Source organism: Oryzias melastigma, linkage group LG11, assembly GCF_002922805.2.
Source record: "Oryzias melastigma strain HK-1 linkage group LG11, ASM292280v2, whole genome shotgun sequence".
In the NCBI taxonomy this organism is placed as follows: Eukaryota; Metazoa; Chordata; class Actinopteri; order Beloniformes; family Adrianichthyidae; genus Oryzias; species Oryzias melastigma.
In genome coordinates, this window is record NC_050522.1 from 19,136,822 (window position 1) to 19,164,017 (window position 27,196).

Below are 27,196 nucleotides of genomic sequence, written 5' to 3' on the forward strand. Positions count from 1 at the left end.
GGGGGCAGTGAAAGTTAGTAAAGCTGACTCAGCAGGAAGACGTTTGCAGAAGCTAGAAAGAAAGGGGTGGACCCCCATCCCGCTTTGGCTTGGCCCAGTGTGTGGAGTGACACCCCCTATGGGGGAGGAGCAGCATGTAGCAACATCGCCCAACTCCCAGCAGCAACTTCCACCCCAAATGTTTCCTGTTGTCACTTCTGCAAACTGCAGATGAAGTTTTACGTGGTGTGCCGGACCACTAACGCCACACCTCTCCTGCTCAGATCTATGGTCTAGTCTGGTCTTGGACTGGGTATGGTGGTGCAACCCCCCCCAAACCAACCACTTATTGCTGTGTCAAGCAAGGAGGCATTTTTTAGTCTTTATTGCTGACTGAATATAGAGAACTGGACTGAGTAACTACCCTCTCCGTGTTCCAAAAAGTACTAATGAGCTTTATAGGCTAGAGGTGCTAGCTTGTTGCATATGTAAAGTTGGACGCCATATTGGATGGGTCAAGATACCTGTTTACTGCTGTGCTACAGTTGCACATGCAGAGCTGGAGAGACAAGAATGTGACTTTTGACAAGTAAATTATTACTGCCAGCTAATAAAGTTAAAGAAAACATTTTAGGAAGATCTGAGTGATTTTACTCAGAGCAGTAAACGTTTAGGTTGATTTTGTCGTCTATTCAAAATCAACGGTAGCTTTAGACTCCACACTATTTCCATGTTTTCTGGCCTGACCACCAATCTATTGTGTTTTAAGGGGGATGACCATAGAATTTTTTTGTGTTCGACCACAGATCAGACCACTCTGAAATTAAGCATATTACTAAACAGAGGAAAAGAAATTAACCAGGACTCCCTCAGTTGCGGCGAGTGAAGACGGAAGAGCCCATCCACATCCGGCAGGCGTAAAGGGACATGTGGCAAACGGAAAACTCCCTTCCCGGTGTCGCGTGAGTCCCTGAGTCCTTCTGATAGAAACTGGGTGGGATCCACTTGTGTGGATCAACCAGGTCTGGCTCGATAATCCCCGGTCGCCATGTGCTTTAATGTATACTTGAATAAACCCACAAACATGCATGAGGTATGTTTTCCGTTTCCTAAATAATAATGTATTTATTCATAGAAAACTGAAATGTCGTTCATCTGCTGTATCTTACTTACATAAATACCACGGTCAGGGTCTTATTTTTGTGATGATCAAAGTTTTTATCCTTTTAAAATCAGACTAAATTGAGCATTTTATGGTCATTTAACTATATCTGCTAAGCCATATCTCATGTTTACTGACGTGTCCAATATGGCATCGCTCCTTAATGGACAGTGGTTACAGACTAATGTGGTGTCTCCATCAATACATCTCATTGGGAAGTAGCTGCTGCCTCCAAGAAGCATATAGAGAAATTAACAGCAATTACTTTGTTATTCTGCTGTCAGAATAACCATTCTTGCTCTGAGACATTTTTTTTTAAAACATTTTCCATTTTTTTTCCTTATAATTATTCTTTAGTGCAAGTTATTCAAGTTATGAACTGAGCCATCAGATGCCCCAGTAAAGGCATGTGGTGCTCGCCGGCCCCTGGTTTTCAGAGGAAGTGGTGCGAACTTGGTAACAGTTGTTGCCATAAAACATTTACTCGAACCGGTCACTGTCATCTGGCTTCAGAAAAATAGTGACTGAATTGGCCAAATTTTCCTGGAGGTAAAGCATTTTCTATGGAAGGAGTCACACCTACTTTGTCCAGTTCTCTATAAGTAATCAATAGGGATGACAGCTATGGATTTGAACTCACGAGCTTAGAATGCCAGGGTCAATATTTCACCGCAATGCCATTGAGCTGGTACAAGACTATTGAGCTGTCTATGTAAGAAGACAGCGCTAATGCTAGCGGACCGGCGATGATGTCATTGAACGAAAGTCATGTCCAAAATATTAGACACTATTTTTTCATCACCCTCCGTTTGGAGCAAACACTGAGGGATAAACGAAGGGGTAGGGCTAAGGGGAAGGGAGAAGGGGGGTATTCGGATCAGTGAGAAGCAATGTGTATCGCTCTAAAAGTAGTTTTATGAGGCTGCATTCATCTGACTAAATTTCATTGGGCTGCTGTGTCTCATTGTTGCTCCGCTGGTTTGTTTATACCTCGTAAATGTCCGGCTATGGTGGCCGTTTTGGTCCTGTTGTTCCACTCCGAGATCGAAGCCCACCTGAAAAAATGGGTCAGAGGGCGGTTCCTGGTCGCAGACCAGGGTCCACTTGGGTGTATTCAGACTGAAAATTGTTCCGGATTATCGGAGGAAGCAAACTCTGGTTCACTGTAAGCAAACCGAATATGTCCAATTTGAGTACACCCAAGTTCAGCCTTCAGGTTAACCCAGAACTGTCTGGATAACAAGAGAGAACCGAACCAGAACATTTTGGTTATGACTTGAGCTTCATTCATCTTGCTATGTAGTAAATCTGAATCTGATTGGTGGGAAGGTGGCAGAACCATCTGCTTTGTTCTGTAAGAACTTCAGTCTTGTGATGTTGTCTGTTTATCTGTAAATGTGTTCCTGGTTGGTGTTGTTGGATCAGAGTATTGTGCTGAGGATCAGCTGTTCTGTCAACAAAAGAGAAGCATTTAAACGCAAAAGCAGAACTTTGGATTTGGAGTCAACCTTTGAGTTTTTTGGAATTGTTGATGTCTGTTCGTATTTTCCGCCTCGTCAGCAGTCCTTTCTGCAATCACGTTCATAGATGTTGTCTTTTCGTTCCTGTGGACCTCAACCTTCTGAATAATCTGAGCTGCTGCAATCACACATCAAACTGCTTGGAGACGAGGACCTGACTGCAGACATCAAGCCCAAAACCAGAAGTTCTTGACTAGAACCGAAAGTCTCCCAATATTTCTCGAAAATACTTTAACTGGCAACCCTAACAGTTTTTTTTTTTCACGTTTTAAGCTTTGACAAAAATTTTCTACAATTCTGAACCCTTTTGGGTTATAATTTCCGGGGCCGCCATCTTGTCTGCAGCCAGGTCCTTCTCAAAGCATTGGGTCACACAGGCTTCATCCAGCTCCCATGCATATATGCTCAAAAGGCATCTGAAGGCTCCAGCACTGACCCACAAGTTCGACAAACAGAGATGGGACTTCTGTTGGCACCTTAAGATGAAAAGGTGTTGCTCAACATCTACTTGTCTGCTGCTTGGTTGAAGACATCTTGAAAACTGCATCCTGTTCTGTGCTTGTTCCCCTCAGAGATGTGGTACTGGGTGTTCCTCTGGTGTCTCTTCTCCTCGCTCTTCGTGCACGGCGCCATGGGGCTGCTGATGCTGATCCTGCTGCAGCGCCACAGGTGGGGCCGCCTCATCACGGTGGTGCTGGTCAGCGGGGGCTTCCTGGCCTCCCTCTCTGGGGGGGTCATCACCAGTAAGTCCAGTCGCAGAGCTGTAGTTTTCCACTGGAGTTAGAAACATGTTTCCACAATCCACCACTTAGATTTTACACCAAAATTAAATATTTTTTATCGCCAGTTTTAAAATGTTTATTTCTTTTTACTAGAGCTCAAATTTGTGCATATTTATGTGCATGTTTATGAAGTTTTTCAAAAGATTTTAGTCTTCATTTTTGCCACTGAGACATTCAGAATTTCCTGGGAGACCTCAAAAATTAGTGCTTTGAGGAACAAACCTCCCAAAAAAAGCTCATATTAAGAATTAAAAGTGAGCATTTTAAAAGTATGTTTGTTTTTGAAACAAATATTAAAGCAGAAAGTCTCTTTTGTTGGACAGATTTTATTGTTGCAACAGGGATTGTGTTTTACTTTGAGGAATCAGGTGTATATTTATGTAACCCACTAAAAATATTTATATTTGAGTTATTAATAATATTTATAGCTTTAAATTCTATATTAGCCAGAAGTTTTGGCAAACAAAGGACTTTCCCGCAGTTCCTCTAATGAGGGACTAAAAGCTGGACAGCACACAAAGATCCAAAAAAAGCAATGAGCACTCACTCGGCCAAAAATGTAATAACCAAAAGCAAACAAAAAAACGGATTTATAGCCATAAAAATAGAATATTAATTGTTCGACCTCAAATGAAAACATGCCATAAAAATGTTTATTATCTAATTTATTTACTTAGAAACACTATTTTGTTGCAAAAAGAAGTGGTTCTCATTAATATCAGCAGAAAGTTACTTTTTGATTTTGTGATGTTTGAAGATGTTTTGGTCCATGGGGCTCGTTCTAGTCAGGGTTTCAAGAGGGGTTTTTTTGTTTGTTTCAGGCGCGGCGGTGGCGGGCGTTTACCGCGTGGCCGGGAAGGACATGGCTCCTCTGGAGGCCCTGATCCTGGGCGTGGGGCAGACCATGCTCTCCATCATCATCTCCTTCTCGCGTGTCCTGGCTACGCTGTGAGGAAGACCAATCAGGAGGAGAGAGGAGGAGAATCCAGTAAAGACTTGGAGCTGCTTCAAGGGAGGAAGAAGGAAGTGCTCCGAACCTTTGATAGAGCGCCCCCCAGTGTTTCTGCAGCGATGCTGCAGACTCTGCATGCAGCTCTGTGGTCCAGTTCTGCCACGTTCCTGCCAGATCCTTGCATCCAAAGCCTGCTGATGCTTCTGCAGCCGTGGACTGAATGTCTCCAGCTGCACGAGGAAGCTTCACACAGAGACGTGGTCAGGAAGTCCTGGCATTAATAAAGCCAGCAGAGATCATCAGCATTAAACTGCAGCTTCCGGTTGTGGTCGTCCAACAGCGATAAGAAGTTTTGAATTTTGCACTTTGTAGGCTCTGTGAAGTCAGAGATGCAGAAAGATGTGCCATCAGGAACTCTGGACAGAGGCTGAACTTCTGGAGGAACCAAATGTTGCCAAGAAAACTGGCTTCAGAAGTTTCAAATTAAGACTTTTACAAAGAGAATAGAAGAGATTCTAACTTTAATGACAAGATAATGCAAGAAAATGCTCCACAGCTTCCCCTGCAGACCTGACTACGCAAGTAAATATGTTTTTCTCCATTAAAACAACAAAAAAACATTCTCAGCAATGAAAACAAAGATAGAAACTAAATTCAACAAATGAATTCCAATAATAAAAACATTAAATCTGTAAAAACAAACTCCTGGACTTCTCTTTTTGGTCCAAATAATCAAAATTTGTTCACAAATTTGACGAAAATATGGATGAAGGAAGCTGTTCCTAGTTATCTTGCTTCAGCCTCTTCATCATCATCATCATCATCATCAGATGTGTGAGGCTTCAAAGCAGTTTGAGAATGCCATAGGTTATCAAATGGAAAAACGCCAAAGTTCTGCTTCACTCGTCTGTTTTTCTGACGCTGCTGCATCGATCCCCTTCATCCAGTTTGGGACGTTTTTTGCACTTTTTGCTAGTTGTGAGGGAAAAAAACGATCAAGATGTTTGTGCCATGATGTTTGTGAGCAGATGAGCGCCTCCGTCAGTCTTAGCTTTGCCCACAGGGGGGCAGTGTTGCACTGGAGTGTTTTCATGAACTGACCCTGGTCCCGCCCGCTTCCCCTTTGGATACAGGCCGTGTGAACAGATGTGGGGACAATCCAACGCTGTTTCATAATGTAAAATATCTTCTTTTTTTAACAATTTTTTACCTGCTGAACCTGATATTTATAACTGCTGCCTCTTTCTGTACAAACTGCCCCCTGAACTGTTTCGCTCTGCAGTCGGGTGGAATAAAGATGTTTTCAGAATGAGCTCTCTGATCTCATGTTTCCACATCGCAGACCTTCAGGGTGAAGGTAATCGGAAACTTTCTCTGCTCCTTTAACTCGTCTTCTTGTCTGTTCCAACAGGAACTCATTAAGATGAAGAATACTGAGAGAACTCCACAAAGGTTTTAACTTTATTAACATGTATAAAAGTAGCAATCAGTTCTGGACTGTGTTGGACTTCAATAATATTTCTTCATATTTTTCTCAGTTTTTAATTTATTTTCTATTTTTATTCCAAAAAGACTTTTATAATCCATAGTAGAACATTAAGTCATGTATTTTATTTTATTTTTTTAAGGTTTGTCCACTAGGTGGCACTTTTTAAAAAAAGGCATGGCTTTTTCATAGCTGAAGAAGAATGTTTTCCTTTCAAAATGTGATATTTTTCTTAAAAAAAGAAAAAAAAAAGATGAAAACAGAGCTTCATTCAAATAAATCCAATATGTCCACCTATCTACGGGTTCTCCTGCTACCTTACAGCCCCTCACAACTCCAAGCTAACATTACAGTGCGACAAAAAACGACAACCAATATCGAAGACGTACATGGATCTACTAACGTGTTAGTGACTTTGCAGTGGGCCCTTTCAAAATAAGGGCCCCTAGTGACTCCTACAGTAGATCCATCCAGCGCCCAGCGGCAAAAATATACAAAGAATGCTTATTTACTGGTTAATATGTTGAGCAGGGAACGCCCTGGACAGACGGCCAATCAAACCCAAAGCCAAAATGCTCAAAGTAAATAATTATATCAGTTCAGGAATCCCAGCAAAGAGTGACAGAGGTTTGGTGCTAAAGTCATTCGAATGGCAGAAACAAAGTGTAACTAGATGCTGGTTTGTTATGAATCAGAGTCTCTAAGGGCCTGAGGAGACACTGGATTTAGCAATGCTGATTGTTGTCTGAACTTTATTGAATCTGCCCACGGAGCGTTCATAAAAGGCTGAAAATTAATGCGTAAATAAGAAAAATAATTCCTGTTGAATTTGAAATGTCTTCCAGCCCAATCAGAACTAAAAATGTGGTAAAACTGTACGACTCCGGGCAGGTTGATGGATGCAGCTCTCCTTTAAAGACTTCTGAAGGCGGTTTTTATCTCACTGTTGCAATAACTGTAGCCACGCCCACATTTGTCCCCATCTTGACTCAGACGTGCATCCTGAGTCATTTCAGGACCAACAGGATCTTCAGGTGAAGCCTCAGAGGTGGAGCAGATTCTGTCTGAACTTCAGCTCTGGAATCTGATAAAGACTTGATGAGTTTGAAAATGGAGATCCAGAATGCTTGGGTCAACAGACGCATAAATCAACGGAATGAAACTTTTAAACAGCACTTGGGTAATCTGATTACATTAAATATCTCTTCTTTTGTCACTTTCCTCTTGAGTTTAATAAGAAGGAGGAGCAGACTTCATTTTCTGCAGCTTCATACGTACTTAAACTGATTGAAATCAGCTAAACCTGAGCAGTGATTCAGGAGTTTGGATCCTTCAGTTTGGATGAGAGCCTGCAGTGCTCAGAACTGTCCACCAGAGGGCACCATTTAACAGTGAACATGAACAGTTCTCAGATTTCTGATTAAAGTTTTATCCAGACTTTTTCACGACTGAGAAGATAAAGAAAAATGTCAATTTTCTCGGTAAGTTATTGGAATAAAAAATGAGAAAAAAAGAAATAAACAGAAAAGAAAGAGCTTTACTTGAGAGAATGCAAAGAGGAAACCATTAAATCAAGCAATCGTCATCATCCAAGACATTCCAGATTATCCAATGTAGATCTTTCCTGTAACACCAGATTTTTTAAACTGTTCAATAACAATTTACCTAAAAGTACCATCCATTCATTTTAGAACTTGCTAGAATCAGTGGTGCACTTAGCAGTTTTGGGTCAGAGGTCAGCAGTGACATGAGGCCCCTTTTATTCCCCCTTTAACTTTAGGGTAAAACTTCTTTTCTGGTCCACTTTTATCCAGCCTCAATGTTAATAATTCCAAATGTTTGGTCAAGCATTTAAAATCAGAAATCACATTTAAATGTTAAAGAAACGTGTGCTATTTTATGTACAATATTTTCAGATAGAAAAGTATATTGAATTTATTGAATAGACTAATTTGCTACTCACTCCCTTTCTAGGACCTTTTTCGTTCTTTCTTTATGTTCTTATTGATTCTGTTCTTTTTTCTGATTTACTTTTCTTCCTGCACATTTTTTTTAATTTTATTTACATTGTTAGATTTTTTTGTGAGAAATGTTTTTTTTCTTTTATTGCATCAACATTATAATGTTTATGATCATATTCACCTCCGCTACGTCTACGACATCTACACTTCATCACTATCCGCCCTGGGAGAGGATTCCTCCTTCATGTGGACATCCCAGAGGTTTCTTATTTTTTTCCCAAAATTGTTTTTTTTAGGAGTTTTTCCTCACCGAGAAGGAGGGTCTGGTGGCAGGGATCTCCCACCTTCCCCTAATGATGAGTCCGCCTTTGGTTAGAGCCAATACAGTTGAGTAAAGTCACGTCACCAGGCTGGAGCAGGGCTACACACTCACACTTAAGGGGGGAAAAAACAACCTATAAAGCATGTTTTGGACTGTGGGAGGAAACAGAAATGCACAAGGAGAACGTGCAAACTCAAAGACATACAACCGTACATGTTTGGACCAATTTAGAATCACTTATCAGCTAAATCCACGAGGAAAACTCCACACAGGCGTGACCCAGCTGGGATTTGAACCCGAGCCTCCTGACTGTGGTGCTAACCACTCCACCGGCATGCAGCCTCTTTGCATCAAACTCCTCACAACAATTCTTCACACAAACTGTGTGGAAATGCTTCCTGCTTCTGGCTGTGATCCGGTCTGTCTCCAGTCTGTCCTGACGGGAATCTCCATCACAGTGACGTCGGTTAAAAGTGTCAGCTGAGCCCCCCCCCCATCTCTCCTCCAGCGTTATGTAACGGTGGAAGTGCTGAGCATCAGGCGGGTCCGGATCCAAACACGCTCCTCCTCATCAATGATGGATTCCTGCTGTTTGTCCTGCCGCTCCACTGAGCTCCACATCCCAGCAGAAGTGTTATGTAAGAGGGACGTCTGCATGCAGGGGGGTGGGGCGGCCGGGGGGCCGCACAGGCCAGAGATGTCAGAGCGCATCAGCATTTGTTACCTGTGAGCTTGTGGGTTCGTGTGTGCAGCTGGTGCACGTCTGTGCGGGAACTCTGCTGCCAGTTTGGTTCTTTGTCTCAACTTTTTTTGAATTCTTTTAATTTTCTGATTTCAGGCATGAAAGATGTTTGATGCAGAACTTTTGTGTTTTTTTGTTCACATCTCTGACTTTCTTTAGTTTGATTAGTCAGAAGAGAAAGATAAACACTTGCACGACCCTTTTAAATCATCACAATAGAATCACATTATAGATTAAAACAAAAAATATATTAAAAAAAAAAATTAAAAGAATATTTTAAAAATTAATAAGAGACGTCACAGAAAAACAGGATAAAAACTGCATTCCGTGAAGAAAAAGTGAGAACAGACACAACTGAGTTGGAATCTCGTTTTACAAGAAAGTAGAAACTTGTTCGGAACCAGAATTCTCCGTCAGACCGACGGATTTCAGTGCTAGAGGTGCAAATCCAACCTAGAAGGACAGATGTTTCCATGGTAACGTTCAATCTGCTGCACATACCTTCCCTTCTTTCAGGTCTTGTTCCTCGGACCTTCAGAACTCCAGACGATTACCAGAAAAAAACCTGAGTGTTCTAGAGGTTTTGGAATCAAAGGGTTTACTGTAAGGTGGATGGGGCCATTAGCATAGAAGCAAATGTGAAATGTCCTCAGTGAAGAACTGGATCCGGTTCTGAGACGCTGAAGAAGGTTCTCTGAAGATCGGGGGTGTCCAAACTTTTTGCTAAGAGGGCCAGATTTGGTGAGGTGAGAATGTGTGAGTGCAAACCATTCAATTCAGCCTGTATTCTTTCAACCCTTATGATAACGCTAAATACAAACTAACTATTTAATAAACATTTAGTTTTAAAGGGATATGTTTACTGTGAATTTCATATTTGAAGCACAGAAATAAAATGAAGAAAATCTGGGTTCTAAGAAATGTCACCTATTATTCATGATTAAATGATCACTGATAACTTTTAAATTGAAATCATTTGAACAGGAAAATAACACAAATATCTATCTTATTTTGAAGGAGTATTAGGCCAAATCCAAAATCTTCTCCCTACCTCACATTCAGCCCTTTAAGGGAAAGAGATAAAAAAAAGTGTCTCCAAATTCAGACCTGACTTCATCAATAGTCGGTCACAAGAAGAAAAGCGCTTCTCCTTTGCAACACAGAGCGATCCCTTAACCCTTAGCTGTTAAAAAATATTTTAGACAACCCTATCCCTTCAAATGCCCCTACAATGTTGGGAGAAGCCGTAGGGATAGGGGAAGAATTCAGATTTGGCCTTAATCACAGACAGAAATAAATCTCTTCTTCTAATTTGGCCTTTAAGTCTTTAAAAGTAAAGCCTCTACATGTTGTTGCCACATAGCTAATAGCATAGTTTAGCCAATCACAATTAAGAAACTACAACGGCGCCTGACCATACAAGCATAAATCGACCATAGAAAAAAAATGAACAAAGACGAAACCTAAAAAGGAGTGGTGCAAAAAAACCTTGGATTATTTTTTCAGAAAGACAAAAAAATTGTTTTTTGGGGCTAAAATCAATTTATAATGAACTCATTATACAGCGACGTTCTCCTGTTGGCTCCTCCCCTTGCTCCTCATCACAGACTCTTGATTCTAGCTGCTGATCCCAAAGTCATCACTAAGATCTACACATTCATTCTGTTCCAGCTGAGGAGCGTTTTAGAGTTTGGCTGACCGGAGAAACAAATTCAGCCTAAAACTGTTCGGGACTGGGAGCCCCCACCCCCAAGTCCCACCCTGATGAATTATTCATGCGTCGCATCACACCTCCCACGCTGCGTTTTATGTAATGTCAGGCGCGTGGAGGAGCGATGCGGCACGCGTGCCTGGGAGAGTATTTTTATCCAGACTGGGGCTGAGGCAACGGTGACTCATCCTCTGTGCTCTTTATTTTTACCCCACAACTTGCCCACCCACTGCCGCCCACCTCAACAACGACCAGCATCCAGAGGAAACCTGGAACGTTGGGTCATGCCACTCCAAAGTGTGCAAGACGGTTGTAGAATCTTCATCTGAGCATCAGCGGGGAGGTTTGCTCCATTTTTTTGAGTTCATGTTTGCAAATCAGGAGAAGGAAATGTTCGGGAGGAAGCAGAAGGTGACAACAAATCAACTCTGGGGACAGTCAGACTTTGGGGGCGGGGCTTGGGCCTCCTTCATCACATCTGTAAATCAATTTAATATTCACATTTTTGGGTCACAACTTGAGTCCAAAAATGCTTTCACTAGAACTTCCATGCTGATCTTCTCGGGAATTGATTTGCTTAAGTCAAGTTTGAGTTTCAGCCCCACACCATCACACTCCCACCACCGTGTTTGTCTCTTTTTCTGGTGTTTGTTTGAGTCCAAACGGGAGAGAAATTTCTTCTACTTCACCAGAATATTTGTCCAAAAAATGTTCGACTCTAGAATGAAAGTTGTCCGTCTTTGATGGCTCGTTTTGGTCCCTCAGGGAAATGTATCCTCTTCCTGCTCAGACGACGGATCTCCGGAGTCTAACAGCTGCAGGAACGTCTGTGTGACTCTTTCAGAGCCAGAGGAGTTTCTGTAGAGAAGTTTCAGCTGCTGCTGCAAACATTCATCTGTAAGTCAAACAAAAATTTCTTTTTTCAACATTTGAAGTGTTAAAATATGCATTTCCACATAAAACCAGTTTTTCCCTCATGTTTCCACACCGTCTGCTCTCCTCTGTGAATGCACGTCTTTTCTGCTGCTTGAGCTCGGAGAATTTTCCTTCATTAACAGAGCCTGCTCTTCCCATCAGGGGGGATTTTTCCTTCTGCAGTGAAGTCACTGGAAATGTTGACACAACAGCAGGCTGCTGCTGCCGAACACACGGCCTCGCTGCTGGATCCAGGATTCCGGTCTGGATTGGCTCGTCTCAGAGCCTCCTGTGCTTCTGCGAGAACGTCAGAGGCTCGGTTTGAGGTCGTTTTTTTTTGCAGCCTAAGGAAGTTCTCTGGACCAGTGGAATTTTTTGGCTTGAGGAGGTGTGATGCATCTTCCCATCTTTCTTGTGAGGAGATGATTGGCAGAAACATCCATGATGAGATGTCGTTTCTGGGTTTACCTGAAACATATCTCTGCACACAGACAGACTCTCTACAAGTCTTTCTGGCATTTTGCCCACGCCATCTGATCAAACTGACCACCAGGTGGTGACCCTCATCAGCTCATCCTGTCTCACGTCCAGGACAAGAAGCCACAGGTCGGATGACAGACTGAGGCACTGATCTCTGAGCTGAAATGTTGTGATGCCTCAGGTTGTCCTGATCCGTTCCTCCAGTCATGGCTGTTCGTTCTGAGCACCGAATGTCACATCGATGGATTCCCTGGTGTCATGGATTCAGACGAGATTGAAAAGAGCTGCTGAGGAGGAGATCTGGGCATCCAAGCTCAGATGACAGTTGATTCCAATCAGATTCTGATGCTGGAATTTTAAAAATCGGACTCAACCACATCACCACAAACGTTTAATCTGATTGTTTGTGGTGTTTATTTTAACCTTTTTTTTTCAAGCAACTAATTTATAGCACGTCAAAGTCAAGGCCCGGGGGCCGGATACGACCCCACGGCTAATTCTATCTGGCCGTCCAGATCATTTTATTCTATTGTTATAAATGGCCCGATGTTATCTTGCATTTAATTTTTATTTGTATAATTTTAACAACATATATGTAATGGAGAGTAAAATATTGAAAGCTATTTAAAGGACTAGTAATGGGCTGGGACAAAGCTAAAATAAGTATCCAGATATATTCCATATGTTCTAATGTATCAAAAATAACAAATAATTACCGTTGACAAACCCAGGTTTTTGTAAAATTTGACAAAATCAACGACAAATCACACTCGCATTTTTTTTTATTTATTTTTTTACCAAAAAGCGTTTTTACTGAACTACAACGCCTTTTTCACAAACTGAACAGAGAAGGAAGGTCATGAATTAGAAGAGGAATTGCTAGGGCTGAAATTTAATAAAACACCCTGTTTCTGCTGCAGGAGTTGCATCTGTTTGTTGATTTAAATTGATAAAATAATGTAATTTTATATCAGCAAAGCCGCTTTTGAGTGGAAGGGTCAATTAGATTAACTAATGTGGATGGTGGCGAATGTCACCACTGATAAAACATTCCTGGACTGTGTGCAAAAAGAATCTGCAGCAACACCAGCTTTGTCCTATAAAGACCAACTGTCCTCGTCGTTTGATCTATTCTAAAGCACTCCCAGTAGTTTTTAAGTTATGATTTTAACATATTTAGCCAAAATTAAAAAACTTGTGTCATTTTCTAGGACATAGTTGTGGGCGGGACTGTTGGCAGAGAACAACACCGCCCTCACTTCCTGTCATCAGTCTGTTTACGCTCTCTCTCCTGCCAACTTATAGACCCTCACAACCCCTACCTAACATTACTGGTGCAGCAAAAATGGTGAGCAATAATGGAGGTATCCAGCCACACAAGTTTTTATGGAAAGAAAATAGACTCATCCCAATTTGTGTGTGTGCAATTCTTGATTTGTATTTCAAACAATACATTTTGTGCATAAGTACAAAAATTACAAAATACAAAACACAATTTACACATGCATAAATTGAAATATCAACAGCTTGAAACTAATTACATATGAAAATCTTTAAAGATTACGCACGTATCGCTGGTTATGCACAAATCAGATGCGAGACTTTTCACGTCTCCAAGATTCGTGTGTAAGTGATGCTGCTAGAATGCTGGGTCATCAAAGATTTCTTTTCAGCCTCTTTGAACTTAAATTGTGAATATTATCTGGTGAAACTTGACATTTTCCCACTTTAATAAACAGATAATTAATACAAAAAAGTCTAAATAAGCATTTTTGAAACACTTATCCCCTTAAAAATTCATATATTTTCCAGAACTGACAGCCCCCCTGACACAGGGCTCTGTCCCAAGCACTGGTCACCAGTCATAGCAGGCGGTACCAGACCTGTCTAAACGTCTGGAGATCGGAGCGGGCCGGAGCTCCGTGCACTGACAGTATAAGAGGTGGGAAGGGAGGGTTGCAGACCAGAACTCCCCGCTCTGGTCAAATTAAGAATACACAAGCACAAATCCAAAGTTATGCACAAATCAAGAATTATTCACGCACAAATATGGGTGAGTCTATTTTCTCTCCATGGTTTTGAGGCAGATGTGAGTTCAGACGAGGAAGATGAAGACATACATGGATCTATTTGTCTACAAGTGGATGCATTCTGTCTGTTCTTGAGTCACAAAGATTTGAAAAAAGAAATACTCAGAAATTCAATTTTGAGCTCAATTTTCTTGTACGTATAGTCTATAGTGAGAAGAATTCCTCGAAAACACCATTTTTATCAGAGTGGCTAGCCTCAGACACTCAGTTGGTCCATGGGGGGAGCGTTATGTAGGACAGGGTCTTGTTTATTGTGGGTCTCTCACATGCACTGAAGGAACCGTCCCATTGTGTGAGCTGCTGTCCTTGTTTTGGACGTCCGTGAGACGACCTCTGCACGACTGTAAAACTGCTGCTGCTTGGGGAGCGTCCGGTTGCTCCTGCTCAGATGTGTGCGGCGGGCGTGGGTGAGGAGGCGTTGCCACGGCAACAGCCTCAGTTATGTAACATCATTCGGCGAGGTGTAAACACAGTGCCCCCACTTTTAGCAGTGCTGCGGCAAACGCGGGGAAACAAACGTGTTGATCAAACTGATTCTTGCAGCTCAAAGCTGCACATCCAAACAAACGGCGTAGGTGCGTGTGTACCAACTGCACAAAGGAAAACATGGGGCCGTGGGAGGACACCACCCTATAAATACTTCAGCATCAGCCCTTATCCAAACACTCCAGCGTTTGCCGACAGAAATAGGACGCTGGGATTCCCTGATGAATACCGTGTCTCTCTGAAGGTCGTTTCCAATAACTGTCTATTTTTAAAGCAAACATCGGTTGAACGAGGACACAAACAGACCCTCCATTGTTCAGAGGGACAGCTCTGCGGGGCAGCTGTTCCTCTCAGTACCCTCTCCACTTGTAGATGCACAAGCGGACGGAACCGTCTCGACAAGAACGGATAAGAACGTCCCTACATCTGCAGCTTTACAAGTCCCATAATGCACCGCAACAGTTGGTGGCCACCAGTAATTAATGGACAAGGGTCAGGTAGGCCTAACGTCAGGTGATGTGAAGGGACAGAGATGTCATCGACTCTCAGACTTCCTGGAAAACTCATAGTTGTCACAGTTTACACAGGTGATAGCAGCTGTTCAAATACACGGAGACACGTACTTACTGTACAAGTACTCATTTTCCTCTCACATGCATGACATCATTTTCAAACTCTACCATAAAATACTAGAACCACCTTCAACTCATTGGCGGTCACTTGGTTCTGATATTTATAAGTAGATTTTGGTCGTCTTTATTACTTTAGATCTGATTTATTCATTTATAACGTAAAATCCCCCTTGAACGCAGCAGCACTTTTTTTGTTTGCTGAGATCAGCTCTCAGCTTTGCTTTCAAGTTGAAGACGGAAAACACAAAGAACTGTCTGTTCCTTTGAGCTTTAATGCTCTGGGCGGTGTAAGGTGAAGGCTTCTCTACCATGTAAACATCCTCAAACTCAAGCTCTCAGGAGACACGTCTGACTGAGATCATTCTACAACTGCTGGAAATGGTTTTTGGGAGTCCAACCATTTCTATTCATGCTGTAGTTTTTTTTTTTTGAGAGGTATATAAACTACTTAAATCCTTCTACATTTTGGCAAAACAATAAAATTTCATATTTAAAAAAATAATAAAAAAAATATGAATTTATCCCCTTTAACTTTCCATTAATATTTAATCTGACAACTGAAGCAAATTTGTTATTGAGACTTTAAAGCTCCACTCTGATGAAAGACTTTTTTTTAAGTTCTTGTGGTATTTATATCATGATAAAGAACATATATTGACAAAATTAAGCTCAAAATTAAATTTCCGAGTGTTACTTTTATCTGTCTTTTATTTTATCTGCAATATGTGTGTGATTTGCTGTAATTTTGTGTTTTTACTTTGTGAAGCATTTTGTGATTTTTATCTTGGAAAAGGTGCTGTAGAAATAAATATTTACTTACTTTCTTGCTTTCTTACTTTATTCAAGTAATTGTGAAACAGGAGCAGACCAAAAAATGTTGTTTGAAAAAGATTGTATTTGTGACGTAGAAAATACGTTGGGCGGGGCCTCTAGCGCCCTGTTCCAAGCTCTCAGCGAAGAGGAGGGGACCCCAAAAATGATGATGGGAGTGGGACTTTGAGTTATTTTATATTATTATTTTTTAATAATTATTTTACTGTTTGAAAATGAATGTTTAACAAGTAACCAAGTCATTACATTTTGAACTAATCAGACTTTTGTATTCAAATGTGCTTCAATTTGGAAGTTAGAATTACTTTTTGATGTCAATTAATGATTGAAATGAATTGGATAACAGCCAAAATGAATCAAGTTTGATGTTTATTTTTCTTCTTTTGGTGCTGTCACTTGTTTGTGAACTGCAAAAACAAGTTTAATTCATTTTTATCATCCAGACAGCTGAGAATTAAAATAAATTAGCTGAATCTCAATGGGAAAAAAGAGAACTTTGAAGCCTGCGATGCTCCATATTTCTCTGTGTACTGAGTGCATTTATATTTGTGCTTTTGCTGGTTTTGCAGTAAGATTTCCAATCCATAGATGGGATTACTGGTTATATTTTTAGCAAACTTTTGGGAAACTGTTTAAACGGTTTCACTCATAAACTTGCTAAAAGAGAGAGAATACATTTTTTCAAAGGAAAAATCTGCAAATGGACTGTTGGTCAAGGCATCGACTGCATGCAAAAAAAATAGTGCATGTCTCATCACTTAGTGGGATGACATGTACTGGAAAATTAAAAAAAAAAATAAAACGAATTTATGTTTGACTCTTAAAATGTATGTTTTGTCGAAATGGATGGAGCTGCAGAAGAAATCAATTCACTTTTACATGCACGAAGTCAGCCCACGTGCACTCTCAGTGCACGTCTCCCTGCACCTACGCTCAGATCGGGGACAAAAAACAAGTTTCAGTATTCAAATGCACCCTTTCAGGTTGGTGCTGCAGACAGAGGTGAGTCACAAAGCTCTTGTGGGGCAGGAGTCCCACTCTGCCGAGAGCTGGGTGCCTGAGAAACGAGGTGGGAGGCTGTCACAAAATCACTTTTTAATGTGCACATTTGCAAGGTTTCTGACTGGCTGCAGCAGAAGCTGCTCAGTTTGTTCCTGCAGCAGATTCTGTGGACGCTCCAAAACACTTTGCTTTTCTCCCAAAGACGTATAATATCTTAGTTGAAAATGCCCAAATGCCAGAAAGCAGATACAAGAGCTCCACACCAAATGATGTTAACTTTTATCTATTCACATTGATTTAATCAAGTAGTGCATTAACCCATTAACTGGGGGTGGGGGACTGTTTGAGGCATTTTTTTTTTCATGCACATGAAAGTGCGTTAGGGGTAAATTTCCATCTGAGCTGTTGGGTTTCTTTCTTTTTGCTGTGACCTTGAACGCTGTGACACGACGAGGCTGCATGGAAACTGTGAGTCCATTCAGAGAAACAACACAATGTTTCCCTGAATCCATCCCAGAGCGTTGCAAACGTCTGCACATCTGAGCACACTCGACTTTTTAAACGTGGAATTTGTGGATTCAAAAAATCTTTATATATCAAAGTCATTTTAATGGGAGGGTTGATCTAAACCAGTTTGCTAACATAAAATCTACCTAGCTTCTTCCTTTTTGAGAGGTAGTAATGAAAAGAGAAAACTAAAAACTGCATCAGTGTTCGGCAAATCTTAATGTCAGCCTTTGGAGTTACAAGATTTCCTTTATTTTGAAAATACCAACCTAAAAGGAACTAACGTGTTGGCATGCTTTAGATCCTATTAAGTTATCATCGACGTTCCACAATATAATAAAATAAAGCTTAATATGATACGTTTGCTCTCTTTCAATCATTTTTTTAACTCAATAAAAGTTAAGACACTGAAGGAATTCAACACATCTTTGTCCTGTGGTATATCAATGCATGTTTTTAAAATAACTTCAAAAAAGTTCACATTTAACCCAACAACTATTTATTTATTTATTTATTTATTTATTTCAATTTAACCGTTCAGTCTTACAAAATACCTGTAGCTTTTAACTTGTAGTCATTAAAACCGGAAACAATAAAGAAAGATGAAGAAGAAACATGGGGAAAATGGGCGGGGCTACAAAATTATCAATGCAGTTCAGCGAATGTCCACTGGAGGCGCCTGATTTAACTTAACCATAGAAATGTATATACACAAATATATTTACGGTTAGCTTAAAATTAAAAGAAAGAAAACATATACATGATTTTTCTTTATGTAAATTTTCTTTAAATAACTTAAGTAGTTAAAATGCATAGCCTCAAATAAGCTAATCGTTTAATTCACAGCTGCCACCGGGCTCAACTTTCTCATCCTGGATTGAACTCAGGTCGTGTGATAACATCTTTTTTTTTTTTTTTTTTTNCATTATATTCTGCTGTTAACATTTTCCCAGACTAATTTGGTGAGTAAAAAAATTGTCATTTTGTATGCATAAAGTTTTAATCTTTTGAACAGGACCTCCATCCCAACCCGCGTGCTAGCTAGCAGAAGCTAACGTCCCAAAACAGGTAACTATCATCACTGATGAACAATAAAGAATGAACATGAATTATCCTAAATAATTATTCATTAAAAGATTTAAGGGTTAACTATCATAAATACTTAGAAACTGCCGTGTTTACAAGCGAACAAACCAGGTTTGTAGTTAAAGGGGAAACATTTTGGTTAAACAGAAAAAATAATTTTCAAATAAAAAATACCATTATTTAAGGCAGTTTAGTGTCTTGCAAAGAAAAAAAAACATTTTGTGTGCTTTGGTATTTAAAAGTCATCCATATGCTTTGTTTTTATGTTTATTCCTTGTCCTGTCTCCTGTTGACCCCTTTCCTCGTGTTTCAGCGCGTGATGAATGTGGAATGAGAGATCCCCCCTTCACTAATCTCCCTCCGGGACCTGGGACGTTTGTGGGGAGCCCCGCCCCGTGCACTGTCCCGCCGCTGAGCCCCTGCTGCGGGTTTGTGCGGGGGAAGCCCGGTCTGCAGCTGCAAAGGGGTCCAACGTGACCCGACAACAAGGAACCTCCGGGAAAACCGTCAGTCCCGAACTGTGAGCCGAGCAGGGCAGGACAGGGGTCTGGCAGGGGGGGCTGCGCTCAACGACGCGACCCGCGCCTCTTCAATGAGGAATTTTTCCGCAAAAGAGGTGGAGGAGGATCGGTTTAGGGAACAGGAGCGACTAGGGTAGAGTGAGAGTCTGGCTCCGGTGTTGGGTGGAGGGACCTCTCGTGCCAAGAGCAGCGGCTCGACAGTCAGGAACCCCCCTGTGAGCAGGAAGGACACCTCGTGTCTGGGAGGCGGAGACGGGACCCCCGCTGACGTCAGAGGGCCTGTCTGTTTCCTGCAATAGAAAGTGAGAAAGGAGCTGAAGGCAGAAGCCGGAGACCGAACCTCCACAGTTCTGGAGGTGTTGCTCACCGCGACCCGGTAATACCGGTCGCTGTTTGGCGTTTCTGCACGTGTTTCCCGCAGACGGAGCGAACCGGCAGCTGCAGGCGGAGAGGACATGCTTCCACCGTGAGAATCGACCTCCAGGCTGCTGTTCGGTCCGGTGCAGCCCGGCGGGCAGGGAGGCGGGCGGTGCTCACGGACCCCGTCTCTGGGTAAGCCTAACCGTGTCACTGTGATTAGACGTGCACACGCGCGGGCCTGTTCTTTGCTCAGAAGCGTCACGGAGACACGAGGGGTTTTCCCTGGCCCCGCCCCCTTGGAGCGCGTTCACGTGTGAAAACAAGCACACGCCTGCGCGCAGTCTCGTCTGTGCGCTGAACTCTCCTTCCTCGTGCCCGAACGCATCTCGGCGCGCGAGCGCTTACATAATTTACGCGGTGTCTATTCAGGTGCAACCGGAAGCATCCTGTCATGTCACCTGAAGCAGAACGCCGCGTGCTTTAAAAGGGTGTTTCCTCATCCGTGCGCGAGCTGACAGTCTGAAAACACGGACGCACGCGCGTGGGGATGCGAGACGCAGACGGCTGCAGGTGAGCAGCTCCGGTTCCACGCGACCTGCTGCAGCGTTCACCGCGAGCTGACGTCATCGAGGAGCAGCAGCAGCATCCAGCTGTAGCGATGAGTTACGTAACAGCGAGGAAGACAAAGGCTGAGCCTCAATCAGCTCCGTGGGGCTGGAAGCCCCCCCGGGCGTGAATCCTGCGTGGAGGGGCTCTGGTCTGCTCAGAGGGCATCGACACCAGTCCGGAGGCAGCTGACAGCAGGTTCACTGAGCCTGCAGGACATCAGTCCCATCAGCCCCCACCTCCTCCTCTGCTGGAGCTGCAGAGCCTTCACTGACAGGCTTTCTGCCCCCCCATCCCACCCCACCCCAGCAGACAAAGAGCCAGGGCACCTGTTTGAGACTTGAACTCAGTCGGATGCTCTGTCCTGCGTGCCAAGTGTGGAGTTTGTGAGGCTGCAGCAAACAGAGCCTCATTGATGCGAGCTGCTCCGCCGCCTGTCCTCTTCCTGCAGATGCTCCCTGACTGTGGCTCCGGAGCCCACCTGTGACTGCCTGAATAACACCCATCATGCACCTGTGAGAGGTCCAGGGAAGATGCCGCGCACCAAGCAGAACCACCCCAAGAACCTGAAAGGTGAGTCCTGTGTTCCTTCAGAGCTACATGCTGGGGTTTGTCAGTTTGTTGTGGGTCTGCAGGAGCAGGTGTGTGTGTGCGGCTGAGCATGTGCAAACCACGGGTGTCGGGGCGTTTTGTGCTTGTATATGAAACCATATGGGGGTTGAAGCATCTATCTGACTGACTGCTCCACAGGTGGAGGTCAGTGCAGAGGCTGGGAGGAACAGGGCTGTTTGGTGAGCTGATGTGAAGCAGTAACCTGGAGCTGAGCTGCTGCAGGGTTACTCCACCAATCTGTCAGACCAGAATGTCAGCATCTTTTTTGTTATCTTCGACATCGTAGAGATTGTTTTTGTTTCTAGTCGGATCATCAAATGGAAGCATAAACAAGACAACCGGAGCGTTAGAGCCCAGCCCATAACCAGAAATGGTGCATGTTTGGAGGTTTGCATGTGTGAGAAGTTCGCGCATCATATGTCGCATCTCCAGTGCAGATTGAGTGAGATGTTTCTCTTCGAGGAAGCGTGGGAACCGTCAGACCACATCTCTCTTCTTTTCACATGTGTCCTGTCACCAGCGCAACCGTCCACATGCGCTGACGCACAGATCTGGAGCAGCTTCAGACTTACGGTCTCTGTTGTGGTCGAACAGATCCGGCTCCATCGTCGTCAGTCAATGCTGGTGATCAGCACCCCCCGCAGAGAGACACAGTGTGCTCTAGTAGCATAAAGAGTCAGAGCGCCGTTGCAGTAGCTCTTGCCTCTGCTGCAGACTAATAGTCCCCCCACGCCTTGGTGACTGTGGCTAACTTGCAGGAAACACCTGAACTTTTCTCTGCTACCAGCTGTTGTGGATTTGAACATAAGGTGCTCAAGTCATTAGAAGGGATTTGAAGTTTAGTGAACATGCTAGAAGTAAAAATGTACATATGTTTCTTTTTTCTAGACTTTTTTTGTGTTTCTTTGTAATTTTCTCAATTCTTCTTGCTTTATGTAATGCTTCTTTTGTACAGATTATTTAAAAAACTGTAGATGGGAAATAGATTCCTGTTCTCTTGTATTTGGGCTATTTGGTGTAGTTTTGTCAGCTTGTTTTTAAATCAAAATCATCTCTGTCCCATGAGCGCTGGGCTCGTGTCCACTTCATTCTGCATCAAAGACGATGTCTGGATGTGAAGCGGAGAAGCTTTCCTGCTCTGACTGAAGCTGGAAGGTTGCATGCTGCCTGAAGATGTGGATCAGTGCTCTTCTTCTGGTCTAGGACTGTGAGCACAGAAAGGCAGCACAGCGGGCTGCACCAGCTCTAGTCAGAAGTGTAAAGCTACGGACACACCGGTTATGTGTGTTCTATAACCCATGGTGTTCACACTGGACTAGCAGGGAAGGGCGTCTTCTTCTATTCTGTTTTTCACAGTTTAACTCACTTGTAGCGCACCTACAGTTGGAAGAGGCTTGCTGCAAAATTCTGAATTGGTGCAAATCTTGTGTCAGGCTTTTTCTTTCTCAGCTCAATTCTGATACATTAAAGACCTGAGCTATGTCCATATTCCGTCACTACTACATAGTGCTCTTACCATTTTGTAGTGCCGTCTGAATCTATAATTCCAAAATTGAGTGCCCTAGAAATTCCCCAGAATTCTCTTTGAAATATAAGTGTAGATCTATACATCGATGTTGCCTTTTGTACAATTTTTGTGAAAAAAAAATCTTAAATGTTTCTTTCTTTTAATAAACCATCAATGTTTTGATCATCAGAACACAGTGGATTCATAAAAAGTCTTTGACAAATGCTTGTATTGTTAAAGTTTTCACTGTGAAATTGGTGACATGGTGTGCGCTGTTTAAAAAAAATAGTAGTGAGCATGGTGTCCAAATAGGTTTTAAAATCCTGTTTTAAATCCCTCACTTTGTAGTTCTTTTTAGTGGTTAGGGAGTAGGGCTGGAATTCCGACAAAGCCTTGGTGTCATATAATTAGCGGCTGGATGGCTCAGTGGGCTAGGTGTAGGGCTGCCACGTAGGAAACCTGGGTTTAATCCCCAGGGCGCGCATTGAGCCCAATCCGGCGTGGGTCCTTAGTCAAGACCCTTGACACTGCTGCCTAACTGGGATCCCCTGTGTCTTGCAAATACAGGGTTTTGTCAGGCATTAGGTGTAAAAACTCTCTGCCAAATCACCAGTGCGAAGCAGTGAAAGCTGTTATACTGCGGCTACCCCTAATGGGATAATCCAAAAGGTGAACAACGACCTTGGTGTCATTTAATTCCAACCAGGCACGAATTAATTTCTCCTACATCGTCACTACTTTTCAAACGATTGACAGTTTTGTGAACGAAAAGGGACTCCATCCAAACGTCAGTCCCTGATTGAAGTTCAACCTGGTTTAAATTTAATAGCTTTCGTACATAGAGCCCAAAAACAGCTGTAAAAATCGTGTGAAGCAATACGTAAATTCAAGATCCTGTAACAAGCGTAATTGTGTGTAAAACGCATTTTGGACCGCTGGGTTAAAAAGTCCTGCATTTACCCATGTTTACATAAACTTTTCTTTAAAAGTGGACAGTGTGAATGTAACTTAAGAACCAAGCTAATGCATTCTCACTCCCAACTCATCATATATGAACCTATGATTCAGGCCCCTCTGTGTCACTTTTTGAAGTTTTGGGTGTCCCCAACTTGTCGTTTTTAGACGTGCTGGATGTTCTTATTAAAACAAGGGTTGCCAACTTTTGGGCTACAAACTAGTACTGGTCTGAGGGCCGCTTGGTACCGGGCCAGACAGGGAACAAATGCATACTAATCAGGGGTCCTCAAACCTTGGGATTCAGACTGGACTGGTACCCTAACTCTAACCTGGTACCGATTCCGTGTCTGATACCTCATCCAGTACCGTGTCTCAAGGGTTCGGGATCCGTGATTTAATGGGAAAAGCCAGCACGTAAAAAAACTAACAGCCAACATGTCAAAACACAACGAGTTGAGGACACCCAAAACGTCAAAAAGTGACGCAGTGTATGACTAGTTAGGAGTGAGAATGCGTTGACCAAACAGATGTCAGGTTGGAATGGACAAACTTTTTTCAAACACCAGAAGAAGCTAGATCCTGTTGTAAACCGAAGTCACAAAATTTAGAACCAAGGTCTCAAACTGGTCAGCCATTGACCATGAGTTGGTTATTTTTAACTACGAGTGTGCATGTCAACAACTTGACACAAGGAATCAAACTTGCTCACAAAAATGACAGAATTATCCGTGTGTCTTTAGCTAGATCCTTTTGTCATTTTGAAGCAGGTGGATAATGACGTTTCAGAACCGAAGAGTGAATTTCAGGAACACATTACTATATGCCACTGGGCTGTGGATTTGACACTAGGTGTATACTACCTTAGCACAATCTTAACGGGTATGCAACGGAATAGTTTTTAGTTTTTAACCAGACTTGTTTGATTATTTAACAAAACCTGAATCTCTTAAGAAAGATTTCACAAAAGATCAACGCCAGCTCCATTCTCTAGATGGCGCTGTCCTCATGTTTTGAACCACTTTTTGACTCATTAACCACACATTAATGTTGATTTACAGAAAATGTATTTGCACAGAAATTCCTCTGCCAGTTTTGCTCAGGTGTCATAATGCTAGTCTTGTGATGGAGGTTTCAGGTGACAGGTGGATAAATCGCTGGTCTTTCCATCACAAGCATTAAACTAGAGAAGAAGGAAAATGATCCGACAATGAATAGTCGCAGAAACAGACGTTCAGACATCATCGTCATCCAGTCAAATGTCTCATAGCAGAAACTTGCATTCTGTTTTTTCAACAATAGATGCAGAGTTTATTGTTCAGTCTGATGGAGGTTTCACCATCTGCTTTATTATTTATTTCCTGCATGACTTATTTATTTTACACTGCAGAGGAGAGTTATTGCATAACAGATTGCTAAGAAATGTCTGGATTTTTTTATTTTTTATTTTCACACTCTGTCGACTCTCCATCAGTCTGCTCACACCTGACTCTGAGAGTATTGTTTTCACTTGTGAGTGATCCCTAAAGGGGAGTAAAAACTGCATTTATGAACAGCCAGCCAGGTGAATGCATATATTACATCATAGGTTACAGAAAGAAAAGGCATCTCTCTTTAGAAGGTGCTAAATGCTACCAACACTCTTGTCAGTCGCTCTGCAGGAAGCTGAGAAGTCAGTTCTTCACCTGTATAGCGGCTGACTGCTAACTTCACCCAAACAGCATCAATTAAAAGTTGCAAATCTGCTAGAAAGTGAAGGTGTCACATCAGGACCTTCATGATTTTACAAAATAGTTTTTTCCATGATGGAAAAGTCTAAGTTCAGAACGTAATAATGGGCTCGTGTGTCACACGTGAGGAAAAGAAAGCTCCTATATCAGTTCCAGGAGCTGAATAGTTAGTGTGGCTGGAGAGAAAGGAGCTCTGAGGTGAAAAAAATGACTTTATGCATCATAGCTGTTTGTGTTTTTGTTTATGTGTGTATTTGAGGGTGTATTCCTGAGTGTCTATGATTGTGTGTGTGTATGTAACTGTATTTTTGTGTGCATGTATATTTGGAAGGCTTTTCATGTGTGTCTGTATCTTAATAATATTACCTCTGCTTTAGATTCAAAATTGCAGCACTCAGCAATTATTTTGATCTAGCTAAAGCATTTGACTCTGTAAATCATTCCTGTTCTATTGACAGGCTTCATAATATTGGTGTCTCTGAAAACTCACTGTGTGGTTAAACTATCTCAGTGACAGAAAGCAGTGTAAAAATCAGAACGATTTCGTGGTGTGCCACAGGGTTCTATCATTGGACCCACTCTTTCTTCAATATGCATCAATAACATAGGTGACTTTGCAAGAAATTCTCGCATTCATCTTTACGATGATGACACAGTTCTATACTCTGTCGGTCCCTATCTGGGCGTTTTGAGAAAACAGCTTCAAGATAGCTTTAACGGATCCAACTTTCCTTCTCCAAACTGCACCTAAAGTTAAATGTGACCAAGACAAAAATCATGGGTCATCTACCATCAAATCCCCCCAATATCACCACACTCGATGGGACACCCCTAGAACAGGTTACAGAGTGCAAATATCTTGGTATCTGGCTAGACGATACTTTGTCCTTCTCAACCCACATTAGCCATTTATAGTCGAAGGTTAAATCAGTAATAGGCGCTTTCTACAGAATGCGCTCCTCCCTCACCTTCTCTTCAAGACGAACATTGGTTCAAAGAACCATCCTTTCCATTCTTAACTATCTTGACATTATTTACAGATCTGCTTGTAAGCATTTGCTGCAAAAGTTGGACCCCTTGTTTCATTCTGCTAAATGATTCATAACAAATTCTCCTTTTAAAACTCACCACTGTACGCTTTACTCCTCTGTGAGCTGGATGTCATTATTCACTTGTCAAAAATGTCATTGGCTACTGTTAATTTATAAAACTCTGCCTGGTCTTTCTCAACCCTATCTGCGCCAGCTTTAGCACACCTCATTCCCTGTATACAACACCCGCACTTCTAAAATAATCTTGTTAGGAGTCCCGAAATCAAATTCTTCTCTTGGTTCTGTGTCTTTTCAATCTGCTGCAGCCTGAGACTGGAATGACTTTCAAAGAACTCTCAGATTGGACACTTTTATTTCACAAGCAGATTTTGAAAACCATCTCAATGACCATTTTAAAGATAAATGCTGATGTCCGTTTTTGCGTGCATGTGTCCATGCACTTGCGTTTCTGTCTGTGCGTTGGTGTTTCTGTACGTGTTTGCTTGTGTGTGTTTGTGACTGTACATGTTTGTTTGTCAATGTGTATTCGTATTTTTGTGTGTATGTGTTTGTGTGTCTATATGTGTTTGTTTACCACCATTTCTGTGTGTATTTTTGTGTGTGTGTGCTCAACGGAGCAGATTGAAGCGGAGCGCCCTGCAGTGTGAAAGCGGATCGCCGGATGTCCCGTTGTGTCACACTGACAGATCGGTGCGGCGGCAGACGTTTGCGGTTCACAGATCGTGGATGTGTGGCGTTCCATGCTGGGTGTGAACATGCCTCTGATCCACGGCTGTGAGCGTGGCATCCCAGAAGCACGCTTGTTTATTTACTTAAACAAAACAAAGAAAGCAAATTGGGGGAGGGGTAAATAACAGGAAAAAAACAGAAATTTAGATTTTTTTTTAGGTTAAATTTTTTTTTACAAATGATTTTCAAATATATTCAATGTAGTGGAAAGCTAAAATGCATAAATGTGAACTGTGCGTTCCCTTCAAGTAACATGCTCTCTTAAAATATCAGTTAAAGCTGATTTCAACAAAATCTGCATCTCCAGTTCAGTCTTTTTTGAAGCTTTTAGAAGTTAAACTACTAGAAGCAAACAAGTCACGTTCAAAGCAGAGCACTAAACACGTGTTCAAGAACGTATGTATTGCACACCGAATTCACACTGGACAAGCAGGACTTGTCTGTTGACCAGCACTTGTCCTCCATCTACAGTTTGAAGA

At 42.2% G+C, this 27,196-nt stretch overlaps 2 protein-coding genes and 1 long non-coding RNA gene across 3 annotated transcripts in view; 2 read left to right on the forward strand and 1 right to left on the reverse strand.

Moving 5' to 3' along the window:
* Positions 1 to 7,386, forward strand: part of tmem170b (transmembrane protein 170B) — an 8,779-nt gene extending 1,393 nt beyond the window's left edge. Inside the window, exons 2-3 of the mRNA XM_024296114.2 lie at positions 3,234 to 3,404; positions 4,265 to 7,386. Coding sequence (XP_024151882.1) covers positions 3,234 to 3,404; positions 4,265 to 4,395 — 302 coding nt within the window. The 3' untranslated portion in view covers positions 4,396 to 7,386. The remainder of the gene's footprint in view (positions 1 to 3,233; positions 3,405 to 4,264) is intronic.
* Positions 7,387 to 18,483: 11,097 nt separating this feature from the next.
* On the reverse strand, positions 18,484 to 19,614 carry LOC118599334. The gene is made up of 2 exons (XR_004948644.1): positions 19,535 to 19,614; positions 18,484 to 19,457 (listed from the first exon to the last, which is right to left on the reverse strand). It is a non-coding gene; the product is annotated as an uncharacterized LOC118599334 (long non-coding RNA).
* hivep1 (HIVEP zinc finger 1) overlaps positions 19,590 to 27,196 on the forward strand; it is a 42,612-nt gene continuing 35,005 nt past the window's right edge. Inside the window, exons 1-2 of the mRNA XM_024295423.2 lie at positions 19,590 to 19,719; positions 20,585 to 20,706. Of these exons, the coding sequence (XP_024151191.1) occupies positions 20,667 to 20,706 (40 nt within the window). The 5' untranslated portion in view covers positions 19,590 to 19,719; positions 20,585 to 20,666. The remainder of the gene's footprint in view (positions 19,720 to 20,584; positions 20,707 to 27,196) is intronic.